This window comes from Osmia bicornis, chromosome 6, assembly GCF_907164935.1.
Source record: "Osmia bicornis bicornis chromosome 6, iOsmBic2.1, whole genome shotgun sequence".
NCBI classification, from domain to species: domain Eukaryota; kingdom Metazoa; phylum Arthropoda; class Insecta; order Hymenoptera; family Megachilidae; genus Osmia; species Osmia bicornis.
This window is the reverse complement of record NC_060221.1, coordinates 1,645,261-1,666,447: the sequence shown is the minus strand read 5'-3', so window position 1 is coordinate 1,666,447 and position 21,187 is coordinate 1,645,261. Positions and strand designations below refer to the sequence as shown.

Sequence of the window (21,187 nt, the reverse complement as noted above, 5' to 3'; positions counted from 1 at the left end):
TATTATCCTGTTCGAAATTGATTCGAAACGTCTGATAAATTAGTAAATAATCTTCGTTCACGAAAACAGAATTGTTATGAAAGACGTCATTTCAATGGCACAATGTCTACTAAACCTCTTCTGGTTCTATTAGTAAAAGAAACGATCAACTCGAATCGTTTCCTGTTGTTGTCGTTTCGTTTTGCCGAAAATACCAGAGAGAATGAAAGGAAAAAAGAATAAAAAGCAAAATCGTACGATCCATTTTGAGAACGGCTATAACGATATAAATATTTATAACGATTCGTGTAAATATACAGGCTCGGGCGACGAGGTGGGAAGAAAGGTGTGTGCAATGTAAAAATAGTCTTTTGTTAACTGCACGCTTCAGTTTCTTCAGCAACTACAGATCCAACAAAGCTGGACATGCCTTTTTGTTCTCGACGGGTTTTGAATTTGGGCCTCCCAAACACCCCCAAGCGAGATTAGTTCTGCATGTACGGAGTACAACACCTCGCGCGTTAATTAGAAGAATATAAAATTGGGATAAAGGTAGCCAGCCGCGGCGGTGGAAAAGCGGAACGTCACGGTTGATCGGACACCGATGTCAAATGTTCGACCTAGAGTCTAGACTCTTATCTAGACCGAGGTGAAATCGAATCAATCTTATCGCGACTGCCTTTAACCCTTTGCACTCGTATTTATATTTGAGAAGAAAAATCTTTTAAAAGAAAACTAAATGAAATAAATGTATAATAATAATAAAATGTAGGATGACGACGCCTGTACGGCGACATACGAGTGGAAAGGGTTAATAAACTTATAAGGGGGATAAAATTTATTATTTTTCCCCTTACATCCCTCTATACCTGAGGGTGTCTAGGACCCCCGAAAAATCATGAGCCCTCGAGAACAAAGGCACAGTTTTCATTGGTCACGTACTCGATTATAAAGAAAAGCGTGTACCGCATCAAGGAAATCCGTTTTTCCCGCGCGTACGGAGTAAGCATCGTGGCGTATCGTCGCGTGTAATGCAACATCCTGTCGAATCGTATGGAGCTGGGTTACGTAAAAACACGCTTGTGCCATCGTGGAAAGAGAAAAGGCAACGCACGCTGTTACAGTCTCAATTGTATCTACCTTTTTCTTCTTCTCGCTAGAAAACGCTGCTCGTCCCTTGGCCAATTGCTCGAAATTAACTAATCGACCGCAATTACACCTCCTACTTTCATTCTGACCTCCTATAACGCGTAATAGCCTGCTCGTTGTTAGGGAAAGAAACTAGACTATTGTCCAGCTGGAAACGAATAATGATCCTGCCCCTTTTTCTGCCTTTCTTTTTTTTCCTTCCTTCTCTTTGTCGTTTCGAACGGAGGGGGCGTAATTGAGTGGTTTCTAACTACAAATTACGACGTGAATCACCGTTTGTCGAAATTGAGATTAAAATATATACAGGATATCCGTGACAATTCGTAATGGTCTCGTTATTTTTTCGGGGATGAACGGGTAAATTTGTACATTATCTTAACGAGACAAGTTTACATTAAGAAAAAAAGGCACGTCCAGCTATAATTCTGTCTGTCTCGTAAATATTTCCCGACAAGTTTTTATTGAATATCAAATACTCATGCAAATATTTCGATTATACCGTGAGAAAAAGAATAACACGCGGTTAAAATTTTAAATTACAATCGTGTTGATAGAAAAACCTGATGCTCGTCTAGCAACAAATTAAAATAACAAGTTAACGTGAACCAGATACTAAATTTCAAGGTTTTTACATCTATTGTTAATCATTAATTTTTTATATTTATGGAAATATCTGTAATTATTGAAGTTAAATTTTTATCCAAGCCAAGATAAAATACTTTCGGAGAAAGGATACGGGTTTAACCTGGAATAGTCAAACGGTACTGATTGTAATACAGTAACAGGTAAGCTAACGGTTTCGTTCGTGAAAAGTGGGTTCCCGTCGTGTATCAGCATCGGCTAGCTTTAATATTCAGAAACATTACTATTTAAAAAATGACGTCAACTAATGTTAAAAATTGCCTACAAAAAAATGTCCTCGATTATGTTTTTTAAGGACCTTGTATATTTTTATCGCGGACACGTGGAAAGGAGTGACACATAGTATTCAAAATAAAGAAAAACCGTCGTACAAACGTAGAACTGGTTTCGCGACAAGCACTCCGAGCTGACTAATCAGAAGAGTTTGTGCAGTTAACGTGAAATGTGACTAATTTATAGATACCGATAATTAGGACAAAAAAATTCCAGCTTTGAATAAATACAAATTCTCTTATTTGCAATTCAAGTTTACACTTTCTCTAAAGATAATTAGACTGGTGGCAATTAACAAATGACACGTTCTATCCTACGTGACAGAAACGTTATTGAAGTTACCGAGATGAAGTCATCGAGATTCGGCAAGATAAATTTAATTAATATACTCTAATCAGAGGGAAAACGAGTGTTTGATTAAGGTAAGAATACAATTTTAAGTATCGAAAGCAATTGTCACGTTTTTTACACGATCATCGCGAAACAACGCAGAATCATCATAGACGGCTTTTAAAAAGGACGATGTGCTCAGAGATTTCGTATCGCAAGTAACGATCGCGACTCATTTCTACCATCGATGGAATCTTGCAATCGACTTACAACCAGTTACATCATCGGCTTTACCTTTCATAACTTGGACCACAAGCTCTTCTCCCTCTCGATCCAATCGCGATTACGCGTTGCACAATAGCCACGCGGAGAGTTCTTTTAACTAGTATGCTAGTCGACGTGATATTTGCACGGTTAAAATGCCAGCTACGCGAATAAGCTTTCGATTCTCTAAATCAAAGATGACCAATTTCGTCCCACGATTCGTTTTATTAGAAATTATTTTCTGCGTACGATTAACGATGGAGCAGCGATCGTTTAAAGGCGAGAAATTTTAACGTTTACAATGAACTTGACACGCATTCGATTGACTTCGATTGATTCAAATAGGTTTGCTTCTGATTGCCTCGAGGCAAATTTCTAATTCCATGATCCGCGGAAATTTTCAAGAAATTTCTGTGCTTCTGCCTCAAATACGAATCGATCTTTAATTTATTCCTTGTCGCGTGTGCCACGGCTGACTCACGGTGTTAATCAAACATATGAATATAACGAAATGACTAATACCGTACGATTTAAGGAAAAGAATGAAAGAAACGCAGAACGAGAGTTTTCTTCTCTTTAAAATGAAGAACTTGATAAATTTTTAAGTTGGAAAAATACAAATTACCCTTAAAATTACAGAACGGAAAATTCTGTTTCATCTATTGTCACGTAAATTACGTAACATTCCTGTATTCCAGTAAGCAAACGTCGTCCTCGATGAACGAAGAGCAAACCTTCTCTGCTATCGACCCTCAATTGCTTTTACATGGTCATCTTTGCCTACGAGCCTAGAATTCGAAAACACTGCCCTTGCCTTCGATGAACACCTTGTTTCCATCGGTTTATCCGTGTCAACTAAACGCGGGAAATATTTTCATGTCCAGAAAAGTTCTCCTTCCTAAGAAATCAACGAAACACTGATGGTCAGCTGTTTACATGTTCCAGAAACTTATTCCGTTAATTACTCAGTGACATGAAATCGATATACAAGAAGTGATACTATCGAGGGCCAGAAGAGTTTGGAAATGCCAGGAGTGTTCACTATGCATGACACACAATCCATCTTCTTGATAATTCCACAAGATGAATGTTTGTTTTTCTCAGGGCTATTCTAATTTATCGATTTCCTAATTTCCATATTTTCTATTTCCCAACCTTCTTAACACGTAACGATGTTACGCTATTATTTACCCTTTTAAAATAAAAGCATAAGCATGTCGTTTATTTAAATGTTCAGTTGTAATCGTAGCAAGTGAATCACTCGAGAATTGCTGAAAACGATAGGAACGTGAATCGCGCGGGAAAATTGGGATAGGAGGAAATTTAACGACGAGATAGATTCGATATGTCTACGATCAATTATCGCCGGTTAAATGACTCAGAATGACCTGGCCAAGCGGTCAAGGTAAGGCGTTTCGTAACTTCAGGTGCCTTCGCACCTGCATACCAATTACCGCCAACCACCAAGAAAGAGGGGAGGCGTCATTTTTTTTTTACTTCTCTCTTTACGCGCGTCTGTAACCTACTTTCAGAGGCTAGTCAAACCATACACGGTGCCTCTGCTCTTTTAAGCTAATTAACCCATCGACAAGCTTGCGAAACAAAAGTCGGAGCTTGCTATTCTTGGACAAGTCAAACCTGAATCCGCTTGAAAAATGCGCGATACAAACTGTGCGCTGGTGTATCGCGATCGATCCTACGTACATATGTATATCAGTGATAATTCCTTTCTACGAGAAATTTGTTTACTGGAAAAATTGATTTCATTTCCTCTCATTTCCCAATTTCATAATAATTTCTTCATTTCATTTCGATCGTTCGCGAGTTCTCCAGGCATCTCGAGCGACCGTTAAAAGCATAAATAAGAAAGAGAAACAGGGTGTGTTTGATCAAGACTCACCGGTATAAGTGCTCTTGAAACTTTCGTGAAGCTTGAAGGTGAAGGGAATGTGGACCTTCATCATCTCCATCTGAGGTATGCGCGGCGAATGTGTCATTACGCTTCCACTCCCTCCGAACATCAGTTCGTCGCCGTGAATACGAAGTACGATCATGTTCCTGCATAAAAAGAATTGTAGTTTTTCATTTAATCGAACCGTGTCAAGTATTTTTCTCATTGATTACCATCTATCGTTCGGCACGGAACAATGTTACACGCTCGATTGATAAATATTCAAATTACACGAGCATCATTCATCATCCTCGCAAATAACTAATACAAGTTGAATTGATTCAATGAATTTAGGAAGATTAATTACCACGCTAATTGCCATTAGGTCATTAGTAATCAATTGTGGAGAATTCAAACGAGAATTAAATAGAAAGAAAGACCATATTTTTCCAATTTTCCAATTTTAATAATCGTCTCTTTCGTTATAGCGTCGGTAAGCTGCGACCTCCATGGCAATTAACATGTTAATTTACCTAATTTCTAGTCTGATTCGCTCTCGAAACGCGAGATCATCTGAGAAAAGACGAGAACATCCTACGTGTAGGCATGCAACATCTTCCAAGCAACCTGGAACGATTAGGAGGAATAACAGTACATACACCGTCTTTTTAATCGGCACGTAGAAACTAACGGGTTTGAAATTCATGCATAGACCATCGTTCATCCACGCAACGATACAGATGATCTGAAAAGAGTGTCGTTATAATGTTAGCTGAAAGGCTAAGTAGCAATTGCATAACTACATGAAATCTTGAGAGAAAGGAGAAGTACCTAGGAAATATTTTTAAAACAGAAGCGTATTCTGATGTTTATAATATGTAAAACCGTAGTTTAAACATTTGGCTCCGAGTTCTAGACTCGCGGAGAGACGTTTAAATTTCGGTCCACGGCTTTCTCTTTTCAAACAAGCGAATCGCACGTTTCCCTTTAAAGTGTGTTAACAGTTTATTGACACAGAACCGACTGTGGATTCGCTTGCTTCTATTGGGTCAGCTGCTAGTTTTCACGAAACCGACAAATCGGTGAACAACTATTCCACGAAACGAGAGACAAAACATCCCCCGCATAGAGATTTACAGGGATGACAGACTCCCTGATATCACAGGTTACCGACCGACGACTAATTTGTTAATCACCTTGATCGTTAATGATTCAGGTTGTTGCATATCAAACGATCGATGGCGAAACATCAAAGATCTAGCAAAGATTTGATAACATAAAAGTATCACGAACTACCACTTATGCTATATTGATTTCAAATTTCAAGTCTCAAAAAAATCACTGTATACACCTTTCGTTAAGATTCTTCATGCAAATAATGGCATTGTTGTTAAACAATGGATCAAAGTGAAATTCGTGTATGCATTGTTCCTTTGCTGATTTTTATCAGGACATTCCGAAGCGAAAGCTACTAGCAATTTAACGAGCAAAACTTTGAGAACTTGAACATTTACTTCTTCAACATTTTGTTGTACTTTTTCATAAAGAAAAACAATTTCTGCAACTTCGCATAACGGGATTATCAATCTACCATGCTAATTGAAAAGCAAATATCAACGACAGACGTATTATCAATAAAGGCATAAAAGGAGACGAGTAAACAACGATGTTTATGCAAAGATTAACAACGCGCAGAGAGGTAACTTAAAGTGTCGTTTATCCCGATTCTATGATTGCATAATTTACATTCGTCGATTGTGCAATTTGTTAGATCTGCCAATACCTGCGGTTAATCTCAAGGTATTGACGAAATACAAGAAAGTCTAAACGAGAAATTAATCAGTTAATGGAATATCGAATCATTTCAGCCGTGTGGATAATTATTGAAATCTCAAGGTTAACGTCGCATTCTATTTTTGGAACAGTTCCAAGGCAAAATGGAATTCTTTCATTCTTCTTTCATGAGACGTTGTAAATATGGGCAATAAACTTTCAATTTAACAAACAAGTAAATGTGTGTCAGGGGTATGGAAGTTGGAATCGTTATTTAAAAAGCTGTAACTCTTGGCTGGGAAACCGGATGTTCAGGTGCCAATCGAATCCTTATCTTATGGGGATGAAGGTCATCCCAAGGTCATATCTTGCAACATTTCGCAGTGACGAATATTCTTCAATGGAGATAGTAGACATCACGTGTACATACCGCAAAATAAAAATAAAACGATGAAATGGGTGATATAAAAAAGCAGCGATACTTTGATTTGAAAAGAGCTAATCGAACTATATCGAAAAAATTGTTTCTCAAGATTTGTTATCAAGGTCATCAAGAAGACCTATTTTTATGGCAATCAATGAATATCCTGTCTTGTATTTCTTTGATAAATATTTTGTATATAGACAATTTAGCGTTCAGTGTCGCATATACTGACGGAGTTAAACGTCAAATTAACCCTGCATCAGTCTGCCACGTTAGCTCCGGAACATCCATTTTCCAAGGTTTTAATATGTACCGATTTCTAAAGCGGTTATTCGTTTACAATAATATCAAGCATTTTTACCGGTTTCATATTTGCGTGACTCATTGTCAGTTCTCCACTAGCTACAATACGTACCGATAATTATTTTTAAAAAAAGTGAGCGACAAGTCATGCTTCGTTAACTTTCGTCGAGGGCTACTTTTGAAAGATGCTCACGAAAATCTGAAAGCGACTGATCAACATAAAAAAAGGAAATACGAGCTAGTTGAGAGGACTTTTAAATATTTACAATAGAAGCGACAAGATCTTTATCCTACTTTTCTGAAAATGCAAACCGTTAATTTCACCGCGCAGTACTGCCAAAGTGAAAAAGAAAACAATTGACCAATCTCGTAGCGTGTATTAATTTTCGAGAAAGAAAAAACTCGTGCGCCAGAATTACGTGCCACGATGAAAATGTATAGACGCAAGCGAAGAGAAATGAATAAAATACAAGTACCTGATGATAAACAAGAAGACTCCGCAGAAGCATATCGACACGACGAGCACGAAGAAAATGTTCGACAGCTCAGCCACGGATACTAACATCGCCGTCATTGTATTATAGCCGTGTTATTCCTCCGTGCACAACACGCACACGCACAATTTCGACACACCTCCCGAGTTAACCTCACTTTTCTGAACGGTGCGCTGTCAAAGTCGCCGAACAGGAATCCGGCGTTACCCTTAACCACTGCACCAAATGTTTCGTCGTACGATGCTCGACCAACGATTTATCAGAAACGATAAAAGGAACTGTCAGAGCCGCATCGCGTACTCGTACACCGACCGGACGAATTTTCGTTGCGTAAATACGCCACCCTAACCTCATCGACTAGCACACAAGTCGTATTTTCGCGTGATCGTACACAGGCGCACGGATTCTCGCGCACGTTCGATATCTATTTCGGTCGACGCAACAACGATCGACGATCTCGAACTATATCGAAACAGTCGAGTTTATTAGACGTCGTCGTCGTGAATGTTTTCGTTGAAACTGCATACATTCGAGCCTACGTGATCGTCTACCATAGCGCAGAATCGAAGCCGTGTTCGAACGGATTTTAAAGATAAACACGAGCACGAGCACACGTCAAATATGGTACACTGTACATGATACCGATTAACACGAACGATCGATTACCGGCTTTTTTCGATGATTCTCGTTAAGTTTTGCAAAGATAATCGCGTGCACGAAAGATAAACAGCCACGCAAACATCCACCACGTTTTAAGTGTAGCTCGAGACTGACCGTGGACACCACGGTGGGGACGACTTATACGCCTCCGTACTTCGCGACATATTCGCTGGTATATTTGTGCGCGCGCTTCAACCAACACAAACCCACGATACGTAATTGTAATTAAACGATATACACCTGCGATTAGAATTTGGCTTTTAAATTGAAAGCTCCCTTGTTATGCATATTCAATGTTCAATTAATTATCGTTTGAAATCAATTAGCTTTTACATTCACACGAAATAATTTCACTTTTAAAATGCGGCAAACATTTACATAAAATGTTAATAACGAATCTGGGTCAATATATTCGATTCAATTTTTATAATTGTCAACAAAATAAAGCTCAAGTAAACGAATATATTATTTATTATACATTGTATTTTAAATCGAAATTCATTGAAAGATATTTGTATCAAACACTGTATCAACCCTATTGTTTAAATGAACTTTAATTCCCTTTAAAGTGAATCAAAAATAGTTTCCAAGGATACCGGCGTTAACCAGCTGAAACAGCTGACGGAATCTCCACTAACGACATCTACTCAACTAATGTTTGACGAGTCAGCGAACACACGTTCGTGTTTTTCCTCCAATAATCGAATGTTAATTGGGTCATATTTTAAAATTATTTCCTGTTTTTTCATTGTATTGCCACTGTTGTTGGAAGTAACGTCAGAAAACCTAACAATGTCCAAATTAGTCGGTGTTGATTTTGAAGTGTACGGAAGAGTACAAGGTAAGTAATCATATCTGTTTTAATAGAAGTGCAAGGATGCTAATTTCAAATTCTCTTTTTAAGGTGTCTTCTTTAGGAAGGTAAGTTGAGTATCTGATTAATACTTGGTAAATAATATTATTTGCGTAGTATCTGTCTATATTTTATCTATACCCTAGCCTAACCTTATAAGTGTATCCTTCAATTGAGACCTTCGGTTAATTTTTTTTTTTTACTGAAATGTTCTAAAGTTTATTTTATTCAGTATATCATGAAAGCAAATCATAAAAAGAATTAGAAAAATTGTAAGTTAAATGTTTGTAAACATTAAATCAACGAATTTGCTACTAAAGCGACACCTACCAGTTAAAAATACTACTGCGCATTTACCGATGTATACAGTACTTCAAATGTATAGGATTACTTACGTATTAATATGATTGCAATTAATGTAGCTTGAACATGCATCGATAAATAACTCAATTATGCGTGCTAAAAGACGATTAACCTATTTTAGAAAGTTTTTGTAAGGATACGTACGCACACCAACCGCACGCGCCGCGCACAGAACGCGAATGCGCGAAGAGGTATGCGCGTGGTACCGAACGAATCCCACGCGCAGATATGTGCGCATGCGCGTATCTGTGCGCGCGTTTACGCGCTACTTTTGTATTCAATATGTTGCTTTAATAATTTATTATTACTATAGTACACTCAGAAACGTGGAGAAGAATTGGGTCTAAAAGGTTGGTGCATGAACACTAATAACGGTACAGTTGTAGGACGCATCGAAGGAGAGAAAGATAAAGTAGAACAAATGTAAGTTTACTAAAAACTGATAACCGTAAACAACGATCTATTCAATCACTCTAATTGCAGGAAGCATTGGCTTCAATATACTGGTAGCCCCCAGTCAGCGGTAGACAAAGCAGAATTTCGGAATGAGAAAGAAATATCAGCACCTTCGTTTTCCAACTTCACAATTAAAAAATAAATCTTTATATATCGTTACATATAAAGCTGTTTAATTAAGTATTTCAGTTTGTGGTATTAAATTATTAAATTATTATTTATGTACGCATGAATGAATTGAAATAAAGTTCATTGTGTTATAGAAAATCGTGTCATGGCATGGTAAATGGCATTTGTTCAGGCAAACATTCGAGATCCCGTTACTCTATTATCTTGGAACTTCTTTGTATAGAATGCGGTTACCATTTACTTAAATGTCAAACGTTTGTATATGCGTCTGCGTATTTAGAGTCATAATGTATGTAGGTCTGGTGGAGGCTTAAAAGTTCTTTTGTATGTCACACGAGAGCTTCAACAGTCAATGTTACACGCTTCGTACGGGTTGTTGCCGCTATCGGCGCGAACTTCATTAGTTGTTGACCGCACACCGTCGAGTGCGCTTCAAAACTTTCGCCTGGCGATCATTCCTACAGATGCGACTGCACTTTATAATCTTGCGGCACCGTTCACAATCGCCTGCATTTTTTTAAATTTCCGCCTACGCTTAAAACCTTACCATTTTATCAATAAATCTACATAGTACAGTTGAAGATTTTCAATTTTCAACTATGCAGTGAAGTGTTGAAAATTTTTTTAATTTCCATCAAACAGTTGATATCGTGCGCAACCTAATTAGGCGAAAGCGTTATAGTAATCAAAATTAAAACAGAAAAGAGCGGGGATAATAGTGTATCAATGATCACGATAAAAATGCTGTGATTAACAAAGGCAAAAGAATGCCATCCAGTATGAGGTGTTTCAAAAGTTTCTTTCAGCATACTTGGCATCCGCAACAGGTGAGATCATGCGAATATCTCTTTATCTAAAATTTATATTAAGCTTAAAGAGCAGTGGTGAAGGTAAAAATCTTTAACCAGGGAATTCGTCACCGTTGAAGATAATATGATACCACAAGTTGTGAAGTCGTTATCAAAGTTCATTGTCAATGTTTTTTTCCTTTTTTTTTCCTCTAAACACATATGATAATTTGTTTCTTGTAGTTACTCGACCTCGACTGTACGTCACGGTAATTGCGGATGTATCAAGATAATTGCAAGTTATTCCGTCAGATCCTCAGAACAATTGTAAAAGTGTTTTTACACGGTATACATTTTCTTCGAAGCATTTTCACGTACTTTCCTCGGAAAAAGAAACTTCGCATAATCTTTCTATTTGCGTTTGTATTAACACGACACCCTGTATATTTACAATCCAAGAAAACGTCAATACTCAAGTATCAATGAAGTACATACTAGTTTCAAAGAGAAGCAACTTTCGTTCATCGACGCTTTCGGATACGAACGTCCTTTGGGTACTTTCACCTCTCGGTCGAAATCGTGTTCCCAATAAATCTCTGCGAGTTCTACGAACTATCGATAAAAAGGAAATTTTAACCAATTTAACACAGATTCGCGTACGCAATCTGAAGTTATTTCATAAAAATTATATAGATGATCTACAGTTGCAAATTTGTCAATGATGCGAGGATCAAGGTTAAATTCGAAAAGTGATTAATCCTATATTCCTGGTTCTTCGATTCCATTCGTTGAAAAACATGAGCCTCACCCGATTATGCAAGGTATCCTGCTTATAATCCTCGGTAATGTTCGCCTCATCCTCTATTACATACACCTACTCGCGTAACCAACAATATCCACAGCGTAGGATTCGTTTTTTATTTTTTAAAACATAGCAGCAGAGTAGAAAACATCTCGTCGGTATAAATTTAAATGAGTTTAATTTAAATCGTTTGATTACGAAATATATTCGCATGAAAATTCATAGGAAACCCGCGCGGCAAGTATGAAACAAAATATTTGGAGACTGTGTATGAATATTAAACATTCTTCTACTGGGTGTCTTTCTAATTTATGCACGTAATTATCGAGTTAAAAATGAACACGTGTTGCGAATCGCACTGAAACAAAGTCAATTTTTAATAAAAAAAAAGGCTTCGACCAGGTTTCGCGTTCAGGGACCGATTTACGAACAGATTAGAAGCGTTTTGTTGATATTCATGTGTAGAATAGGTCCGATAAGGAAAGATCAGGGGTCGGGACTGATAAAGGTTGATAATGAGGCTCGATCGGCGTAACTGGTCAGTTCCTACGGTGTCGTACGCGAGTAAACTACAAACTTCCTCGCACCGATCCATATCGACAATCATATTTCAGCCTTATCAAGGCTAATTACCAAAAAAAAAAAAAGAAAACACCACGATGACAACGAGTCTCGCGTTCATTCGTCAGTGTGACACGTACGAATAGAAATGTGTTCTCGCTACGATAGTGAAAGGATTGAAAAGTATGAACAACGACGGAAATCGTCGGGCTAGGAACTATGGATACGCGTTTGATACTGTGAGTGTGATAATTTTATACCACGATGATTTTTGTAAATAATCAACGACTTCCTGTTTACTTCTGTCGAATAAACAGTGTTTCTCTGTGCGACAAATGAGAAATTATGCAGTTAACGGGAGGAGGGATACGGAGGAGATCCTCTTTATAAAATCGGATCAATGAAGTTCATGATTCATTGACCCTATCAGTTCTGATACGACCTTCGGTAAATCAATGTTGATTTACAAATAAACGAGTATTCGAATTCCTGGAATGTGATCAATCCTCGCTAATACAGTCAATATAGAGATGAATATTGACACCTGGGTTCAATTTAGAAATGACCAAATAACAAAAACCGCGGCCCTTCGAATAGTGTAGCAATTAAAAATTTAATCGATCATTAACAGATAGTGATCGTGCCATCTCCAGGTTCCATATGGGATTATCCATATTTGAATCAGGTCATCAGCATGATGGGCTTGGTCTACGGGACAGGACCGGATTCTAAACAAGATTTCCTCCCTCCCAACAGCCGATTTCCACCGTCACACGTAAATATAATCCTATCTTTTCCTTTCACTTCCTGAGATTTCGGTGCATTCACCCGTGTCCTTCGTTCCTATGCAATTTACGCCGTCACCTCTTCCATATCAATTGTTTCGAATTCCTATTCCTAATGATTTCGATAACACTACTTTTGCTGCTAAGCTCTAGGCGATCGTACAATATTCAGTGGTTTTAGTTTGAAAAAATGTACAATTCGTTCGGTTCAGTTTTAAGAAACTGATAATCCATTATTTCTTCAAGAAAAGCAACGGAAACGCAATGCACAAGTGTTCGTTCGTATTATCGATTACGATTGTGAAATAATCGATAATTTGGAATGACTGCATCGTTACGCTGGATGCATATCCAGCTCGGCTTCGATTTATTAGAAATTCTGCTCGCGACTTTTAGCCACGGTCTCGCTTGAATGTTTATAAACGCCGTTCTGCAACCACCGGTCGATTCTTTTTTTTTTTATCTTTTTACCTTTCGAAAGGCTGAAATAGCGCTCGATTAGCATATATGTATATTTTACGTGACCGTTATTCGAGCCATCGAAGGTATAAAAATATTCCGACCAGTTTCAATCTTGACTCGTCCTGATCGCGTAAATAGGAAGTCGCGGTCTTCAAATCCTGCTTAAGCCGGATCTATGGCCTCCATATTAAACCACAATGAACGTTCGAACGAAAACAAGAGCAGAGGTCAATTATTATCCGGTTTATTATATTATTTCGTAGCAGTATGCTTGTATTAGATAGTTGCAAATAAGAATATCGATGAATCCACTAATAACAAAAGTAATTATTTACGTAGCTGTTCATAACTGCATTCGATTCATCTTTAATTATTTCATACTGTAATGCAACTGTTCAAGCAAGCAAAGACTGTTAAAACAATTTTTCCAAAATTTCATGGACCATTCTGATTCATCGTTTCGTTTTTTTTTTATTTAAGATGGAGAGTCCGTCAAGGTGCGAGCTGACAAAGACCGAGGATCAAAGCGCGGATGAAACGGAACTTGGCGAGGTGAAGGTGTCACCTCCGACGAGTAGCGTCGCGACGTCGACGCCGGTACAACCCGGAAACATCCCTTGCAGGAACGGTGGTTGCAAAAGTTGGGCAAATCGCGGTGAATCCCGGCTAGAAAGTCCTTGGCATTATCTGAAAACCGTCTTCCTCGTTACCGTGATCGTCGCATTGGTGATCTGGGTGATCGTTTACACCTTCCTTACACAGTATCGGATTTTGTAAACGATTCGACGAACCTAGAGACTGATTTCGAAAGCTAAATATTTCGATAATTTCACTTTCGCGAACGACACGAATGAACTCGACACGATGGTTCGAATGACTGCAAGAGGCAAATTTTGGTATTGGAAAAATTCTATCCAGGATAAATCCGTCCTTTGAAAATTAAATGGTTATGAGAATCCGTTTAATTTCTTGCATTTCACTGGAAATGCAAGAAACGAGTACTTTCTATTCGTGAGAATGAAGAGATACAAGAGAAGGACACTATTTTTTCCCAGTGTTGAAGGTGTAGACAGTGTATAAAGATACGTGACTTTTGTAAAGATGTACAAAAGTATTTTACATCCAAAAAATAATGCAGGCTTTAACAATCTTTTTTACATTCCAATACATTAATGCTAGTCTCTACTTTTTTTAAAAATTTTTTTTTATTCAAATTGGATACTATATATCAGGACCGTATTGTAAGACAATGAATATAATTGTAACATTGTATACGAGACAAGCTTTATATAATTTGAATTTTATTCAAGAGGTATTTTTCGAAACTGTAGTATTGTTGATTTTATAACCAACACCTTACTTTTTTACTTTTTACCAAGTATTTGTACATAATTAAATAAAATATGGTTAATTACTTGTACTATATTTTGAAATGATGTCTCTCCTTCAATTGATGAAAAATTATACCTAAGTAATAAACATCTTATCTGATGCTGATAATTTTTCAATCAGTTCTCGAAATTAGCTACCTGATAAAGCTAAAAGTGATTTCCTATCAGCTTTTGTAAAACTAAAATAAAATACATCAGAGTATTTTATTCTATTGAAATTTCCAAATGATAAATTCTAAGAAAACTGTGTGCACAGTTGGTCAATAGACACTATTTGCTAACAACCTTGATAACAATCGTCATTAAAATTAATGACAGACGTGAAACTATCGAGAATGGTATACACTGCTGTTATTGGAAGTTATCTGCAAATATATGACGCTCTTTGACGAAACGTGTTTTTACAAGGGATACAATGAGAATTTCATAGCAATTGCTCGTCTTGGGAGAAGAAAAGAAAAGGATTCGAGGCTGCATTTTATACTTGAGACACGACCTCGTCCATACCTTGGAAGTAACAACATTTTATGCTCGTTCCTTAACACCTGACTGACTCAATCGATATCGACAAGATCTCTCGTATGATGTTTACAAATGTACCAGGCAGGTGTAATTTTTTTTTTTTTAAACACAAACATATGTACGAACGTCGATTTATCCAATTGATTTTACCAAAGGAACTTTATTCGTCCAACTGTCTTGCTTCGTTCATTTGAACATTTTCTAAATTTCTAAATTTAAGAATTTGAAAATCCTACTAGAAATTCAAGACTTTCACGTTCGAATTAGGCCTTAAATCAACAAAGAAGGGGAAAATATTAAAAGATTCGGTCGTTTATCTAATCTCGGCGTCTCTCGCAGCACAACAGATAGACCCAAGAAGATCCCTGTTTAACAATCGTGTACAAAGTTCAGCGTGTTCGAAGAGAGCGATTGTGGTCACCGACTCGCTACCACCGTCAGAATTTCCTGGTAGATGTTACGAAGGAAACACCGAACAACCGCCAACCTGAAGCTGGAAAGAGATAGAAAGTTTTCGCGATACTTGGACAGCTTTCTGTCCCAAATCCGACATCCTATCAGCAGGATAACTCAGCGTAACGAGTCTGGAAAGGATGAAGTGACAGAGGAAGAAACAACCAGTGGTTCGTCGAACAAAGAAACCATACAGACAGAGAGGACTGAGAAAGAAAGGAAATTGAAAACAGACAACACTGTGGCCATTGGACTGACTAATTTGGAGAATCCTGGACCATCGAGGGTACATCCCAACAGGATACCACGGACGAACGCTAATGCGAGTAGAGTGAAGAGTACTCGAGAGAAAACAACGCAAATGTATCAACACTCGAGCACTCAAAGGCTGCATGGAAACGAAGACAACGATGACGATGTAAGTAATATGAAAACGATGATTTTCAATACTTTATTCTATCGAATCGAATTTTAGGCTTCGTTGTTAGAGGATGCGATAAGAAGACCAAAATATATCCTAGTCGGATGGGATAGTTCCCGTTCGAAGCTCATGTTACTCTTACTGGTACTCCTGATCTTATGGGCAATTATCTACTTTCCTTTAATTAGAAAATAAAGTTTATCGAAATTCCATATAAAAATGCACTTAAGCTGTGATCTTAGATTAATTACACGATCAGTCGTAAGTTTCAAACGTGAAACTACATAATTAATGTTAACTGCTTAATCAATGTTGTGAATTTGTTTGCTGTGTGCTTGCGAGTGTTGAAAAACGGTGCAAGAATGTAAATATGTACATACAGCTTCTGAGAATAAAGTAATGTTTAGTTTTTAAAGAATCAGAATGACGCGAATGCTCTCATTTGAGAATACCGCCACCGAATGGTACCACTGGCGCCATCGAACGGCAAAGTGCTGAACTATGATAACATAATCATTACCGGCAGAAATCCCGCACTTTCTTTTTTAAGAATTATCATTTCTAACGCATTACATAAATTGTAATGGCATTATTAGAATTAATTAAAACCCGTAGAACGTATCATTAACTCTAATAAGGTGTAAAAATTCCTTATTTTGCAAAAAAGGCAATTTTCTATTTCGTCAATTTTGCCGCGCATCGTCCGATGGCGCGAGTAGTGCCTTTTTTAAAAAAAAGGCGCATTGTTATGAAATCAAAAAACGTATTTAAAACGAGGCTTGCACAACTATTTCAGTTTATAAATACAGTATTTCGATTAAAAATATAAACCTTAACAAGAAAAGAGTAGTTCACTTATGAAAGAGAGATAGGTAATGTACACTAATTTAAATTCCTGTAGGCGATAGTTAACGATAATTAGTTACAATAAAATGATTGAAGTCTAGATTAATTCGCATACTTTTATAATTGAAGAATAAGAAATAATTCAGTAGCTACTTTCGCTGCTATGTGTGTATCTATACTGACACGATCATCCGAACGTACCAATAAGAAGTGAGAAGGCAAGAGGAAAGTACGATCGGTTGGAGGTGGTTAAATCGTTTAACAAGCCTTCAGTTCGTCTCAACACGCCTTGGCATACGCTTTTCGACGCTCTTGATTTCGCTTACAACACCGATCCTGTCCCTACGCCAGGATAATTATGAAGGTCCAAAACGTTACCATTTTCTTGACGATACTCTCCTTGTCTTTGATCGTTGGTAAGTAGATCGTATTTTTTTTTTTTTTTTAAATAATTTATGAACTGTAGAATGTTTACACGAACGGCGTAGGTTATACATATACATATTTTGCGGTCTCCGAGCTACCTGCAAGGTTCTATTGAAATTGATGATCTCATGTGATCCCATTGTGGGAGCATATGATGCATACGTTTGTATAACTGAAGGAATTGTTTTACGTTTGATACGTCGAATTCCGAACGAGGGAGTTTTGTTATTTTGAAAATTTGAAATTGAAAAATTTCTATACAGTGCAAAAGAAACGAGGGAGACCCAGGTCGAAAAGTAATTCATTCAGGGGTTCTAAAGAGGTACCCCTTGGAAACCTTGGATTCCAGGTAAACGGTTTTAGTTCACAGGTATAGATATCGTTGAATTCTCAGATTTTAGCTCGAATAAATAAAAGTTGAGGCCTTAAAGCGTGAAGAAGGTTAAACACGTTCTAAAAGAATGATTTCTTCGTGATGCGAATTAAGAATTTCGTCCTGTTGTGCAACGTTCAGCGCAAAATCTTTGAATAGTTCCTTGAAATGACTTCGATACTCGTGTAAATATTTATTTTTCAACAACACTGTATTTTTTTTACTAGAATATTCGAAGAAAAAACGAAGACTCCTTGAATTATAAACATATATTACACAATATTATATGATAGTGTTATTTTAGATGTGTCTTGACATTTATGTTATCTAACACTAAATTCTAAATTCTAAACGTTTAAATCTATTGGTTGCACATCGTCAAGGTTATCGTAAGAGTTCACGTTAGCAGCCAAAAGTTAATCAGGAAGATTTCAGAAAAACCGTAATGAAGAAGCAACAACAAAGAAACGCAATCGACATCATTAATTCTTTCGATCTGTGACACATGAAGTTTTTATAAGAAACATTTATTTTTCGACCAAGTATTGACGCAATATCGGTCAACCTAATTACTCGACGTATCAAACGAAGAACCACGATGACCTCGTCTTTAATCTTGCGTCGAGAAACGCAGATGATTTTAATACCAATTTCCTTATGCAAATTTCCATTGCACTGTTCAGATAACTGGAATATACACTGATTCTGATTTCTCGGTAGAACAGAATTTGAATAAGTGGATTCGACCGCTCAGGGATTACTCGAAGAATTATAGAATTATTACCACAGAAATATCAGCGGAGGATACGTTTTCTTTCAGCCGACGTTGAGGCAGGATGGAAGTTTTGGAAGAAGAAGGATAAAGATTCGACTACAACGGTCGCCCCTGATGCTGCAACACCCGAGCCAGCAAAAGCGGCACCAGATGCCACGACTGCCAAAGCATCAGCAAGCCCTGGTAATGTTGGATCAGCTGTTATCGGGGCTAGCGACCCTGGGCTGGCGATTGGGGTCAGTTCGACCGGTGGAAAGATAAAGGAGAATGCACGACCGAGCAGACCGAATCCGGGAACGGAAGTGGGCCTTGATTTCCCGGGATCGAAACCGGCTAACCCAGCCATTGGTGGTAATACCGGCCAAGGATACAAGGATTGGGCTACAGACCTTACAGGAGCTGGAGAACCTGGAAGGAAACCTCCTAAAGTACCTTCCGTGGGACCAGCTTTAAGCGGCGAAGGTAAACTATTAATTGTATTTTTTTGTATTAAAAGTTTTTTGTTAATGGGAAAATTGTGTAGGTTCCAGACCGACGCCTTTTCCTGGAAACACGCCACAACCACAAACTCCAGGTAAAATACACAGATTTGTGTGAAATGTAATAGGAAAAGTAATTGAGAAAGTTTTTTTAAAGGTGCTAGACCAGTTTCCAGTCCAGGAGGTGCTCCAATGCAACCTACCTCGCCAGGTATTGCAGGTGCTAAACCAGCACCTCAGTCACAGCCTCAACCTCAACCACCATCTCCAGGCTCGAGACCTTCTCCTCATCCAGGAAGTCCATTTGGCTCGCCAACGGGTAAACAAAGTCGTTTCATTCAACTGAATCGAAAGAATCGATATTCTAATCTCAAAACTTCATATGTTTCATTTTAAGGAATCCCTGCACCTGCTCCCAATCCGGTTCTTTCACCAGGACAACCTCAACCGAAACCCGGTCAGCCTGGGGCTGGAGGCAATCAAGTATCTACCTTGAATGTAGGTCCCTTGAAACCGGGAAGCAGCACTCCAGCTCCTGCCTCTAGACCTGGAAGTCCAGGTTCTCCAGGAAAAACTTGGGCTGATGTTGCAGGAGGAGGTAGTAGACCCAATTCACCTACACCTGCTCCAAGACAGCCCAACTATCCAGGTCAACCTGGTTATCCAAGTCAACTCAGCTATCCAGGTCAACCTGGTTATCCAAGTCAACCAGGTACATTATCTAACTCTTAATTGACTAAGAAAAGAGTACTCTCAGCATCGATAACAAAATCTTATCGAAATGAAATTAACTTATACAGGTCAAGCTCAACCAAGACCCCAAACACCCACTCAACCTGGACAATCGAAACCATCTACAGGAGCGATAGCAGGAGGTGCACTCGCGGGAGGTGCATTAGCAGGTGCAGCGGTTGCAGGAGCAGCATCCACGACCAAGTACTCTAGCAATCCCACTTACAGCAAAGGAAACACAATCACAGACGAAGACCTAGAAAAACTCTCAGAGGCTCTGTTCATTAAGGACACTAATAACGCGAATAAATACATCACGCTAAACCTACAAAAGCAAACAACCAGTAGCAGTACAACGGACGATGCGTCGGAACCGTACGTTTTTACTTTGTAAATCAAAAAGATCCTAGCTTTTCTAGAATTCTATAAATAATACCAATTTTCAGACTACTCAAGGTGAACGCAGAAGCATACCAAATCCCAACAGTACAGAGGGTAATATCAATCTACGATAACTACAAACCAGACACGAACGTGAACGAGCAGATCAGTCCGTTACAAAGGCAAGAGGAAAGTCTTTTAGCGGACACCTTCCTCAGCACGAACGTGATGTCCGCTGCTATGAGGTTCCTCGCGGACAAAGGGAAAATTCGAAAGGACTACTACGAGTACAAAGACACCTTGAGGAAGATATGGTTCAACCTGTTCTCTCGTGGACAAGGAAAGATTGGTAGCTCAGGTTTCGAGCACGTTTTCATGGGAGAACTAAAAAACACACCAACTGGCACTGAGGTAGTTGGTTTACATAACTGGATTTACTACAGCAAGGAGGAAAGCAGCGGACGAATTGACTACAACGGATATTTGAAGAAAGTTGATCTTGGAGATGTAAGTCAACCTGCACTGTTTATGCTACGAATTTTTAATTTCTTTTTTTTTTTTTAGAAAGCTTCTATCGTCGAAATACGAACGAAATACAATGGACACGATAAACCAGTAACGACTATATTCGTGGGTACCTCGCCCGAATTGGAAATGGCATTGTACACGGTGTGCTTCTATGCAAGACCGGATGGAAACTGCCCGGTATCATTGGGAGGGACGAAGTTCAACATCGTTACTTATAAATTCAAGTACAGAGGAAACGACCTCGTAGGAACAGCGTATCCCGACATATAAACTTTATAATAAACTTCGTTTACATTTTGACGAAGCATGACAATTAATTTTAATTAATGTAAAGACGAAGATGAACGATATTACCGAGTGATATTAGTGTATACAGGGACTACATACTCTATTTTTGTTATCGATAAAAACTTGTACTAATACTCATAGCGTTCACTAAATAAAATTAAAAATATTAAAAATATTCCCAATGAACCCAA

At 38.1% G+C, this 21,187-nt stretch overlaps 5 protein-coding genes across 10 annotated transcripts in view; 4 read left to right on the top strand and 1 right to left on the bottom strand.

The window, feature by feature from the left end:
• LOC114880366 (cell growth regulator with RING finger domain protein 1-like) overlaps positions 1-21,187 on the bottom strand; it is a 28,746-nt gene that overhangs the window by 6,431 nt on the left and 1,128 nt on the right. The window contains exons 1-2 of one of the 5 annotated variants that reach the window (XM_029196302.2): positions 9,431-9,522; positions 4,538-4,695 (exon numbers count right to left, since the gene is read on the bottom strand). In XM_029196302.2, the coding sequence (XP_029052135.1) occupies positions 4,538-4,691 (154 nt within the window). In that variant the 5' untranslated portion in view covers positions 4,692-4,695; positions 9,431-9,522. Of the gene's footprint in view, positions 1-4,537; positions 4,696-5,187; positions 5,293-7,504; positions 8,624-9,430; positions 9,523-21,187 lie in introns of those variants that run through there. The other 4 variants (XM_029196299.2, XM_029196298.2, XM_029196300.2 and 1 more) reach the window with 4 other exon arrangements.
• Positions 8,724-10,139, top strand: LOC114880370 (acylphosphatase-1-like). The gene is made up of 4 exons (XM_029196307.2): positions 8,724-9,023; positions 9,087-9,103; positions 9,712-9,821; positions 9,882-10,139. The coding sequence occupies exons 1-4, from the start codon at positions 8,837-8,839 to the stop codon at positions 9,994-9,996; spliced, it is 429 nt and encodes a 142-aa protein (XP_029052140.1). The 5' UTR covers positions 8,724-8,836; the 3' UTR covers positions 9,997-10,139.
• On the top strand, positions 11,566-14,806 carry LOC114880371. The gene is made up of 3 exons (XM_029196308.2): positions 11,566-12,373; positions 12,766-12,909; positions 13,862-14,806. The coding sequence occupies exons 1-3, from the start codon at positions 12,320-12,322 to the stop codon at positions 14,156-14,158; spliced, it is 495 nt and encodes a 164-aa protein (XP_029052141.1). The 5' UTR covers positions 11,566-12,319; the 3' UTR covers positions 14,159-14,806.
• On the top strand, positions 14,858-17,223 carry LOC114880369. Of its 2 annotated transcripts, none has more exons than XM_029196306.2 (2): positions 14,858-16,165; positions 17,161-17,223. In XM_029196306.2, exons 1-2 carry the CDS (start codon positions 15,749-15,751, stop codon positions 17,161-17,163), a joined length of 420 nt encoding a protein of 139 aa, XP_029052139.1. In that variant the 5' UTR covers positions 14,858-15,748; the 3' UTR covers positions 17,164-17,223. The 2 variants fall into 2 exon arrangements, with proteins under 2 accessions (XP_029052139.1, XP_029052138.1); XM_029196305.2 differs by lacking the exon at positions 17,161-17,223 and adding an exon at positions 16,223-17,128.
• LOC114880364 (endoribonuclease CG2145-like) lies at positions 17,271-21,171 on the top strand. Its single transcript, XM_029196291.2, has 8 exons — positions 17,271-17,430; positions 18,634-19,050; positions 19,112-19,162; positions 19,225-19,386; positions 19,465-19,779; positions 19,868-20,174; positions 20,246-20,687; positions 20,745-21,171. The coding sequence occupies exons 1-8, from the start codon at positions 17,373-17,375 to the stop codon at positions 20,976-20,978; spliced, it is 1,986 nt and encodes a 661-aa protein (XP_029052124.2). The 5' UTR covers positions 17,271-17,372; the 3' UTR covers positions 20,979-21,171.

Bases quoted from the DNA above. Each gene is read 5' to 3' on its own strand.
- LOC114880364 (XM_029196291.2), top strand. From the start codon at position 17,373: ATGAAGGTCCAAAACGTTACCATTTTCTTGACGATACTCTCCTTGTCT. The intron at 19,051-19,111 runs GTAAACTATTAA...AAAATTGTGTAG, and splicing joins ACCAGCTTTAAGCGGCGAAG to GTTCCAGACCGACGCCTTTT. The intron at 20,688-20,744 runs GTAAGTCAACCT...TTTTTTTTTTAG, and splicing joins AGAAAGTTGATCTTGGAGAT to AAAGCTTCTATCGTCGAAAT.
- LOC114880369 (XM_029196305.2), top strand. From the start codon at position 15,749: ATGTTACGAAGGAAACACCGAACAACCGCCAACCTGAAGCTGGAAAGA. The intron at 16,166-16,222 runs GTAAGTAATATG...ATCGAATTTTAG, and splicing joins ACGAAGACAACGATGACGAT to GCTTCGTTGTTAGAGGATGC.
- LOC114880371 (XM_029196308.2), top strand. From the start codon at position 12,320: ATGAACAACGACGGAAATCGTCGGGCTAGGAACTATGGATACGCGTTT. The intron at 12,374-12,765 runs GTGAGTGTGATA...GATCATTAACAG, and splicing joins ATGGATACGCGTTTGATACT to ATAGTGATCGTGCCATCTCC. The intron at 12,910-13,861 runs GTAAATATAATC...TTTTTATTTAAG, and splicing joins GCCGATTTCCACCGTCACAC to ATGGAGAGTCCGTCAAGGTG.
- LOC114880370 (XM_029196307.2), top strand. From the start codon at position 8,837: ATGTTTGACGAGTCAGCGAACACACGTTCGTGTTTTTCCTCCAATAAT. The intron at 9,822-9,881 runs GTAAGTTTACTA...CTCTAATTGCAG, and splicing joins AAAGATAAAGTAGAACAAAT to GAAGCATTGGCTTCAATATA.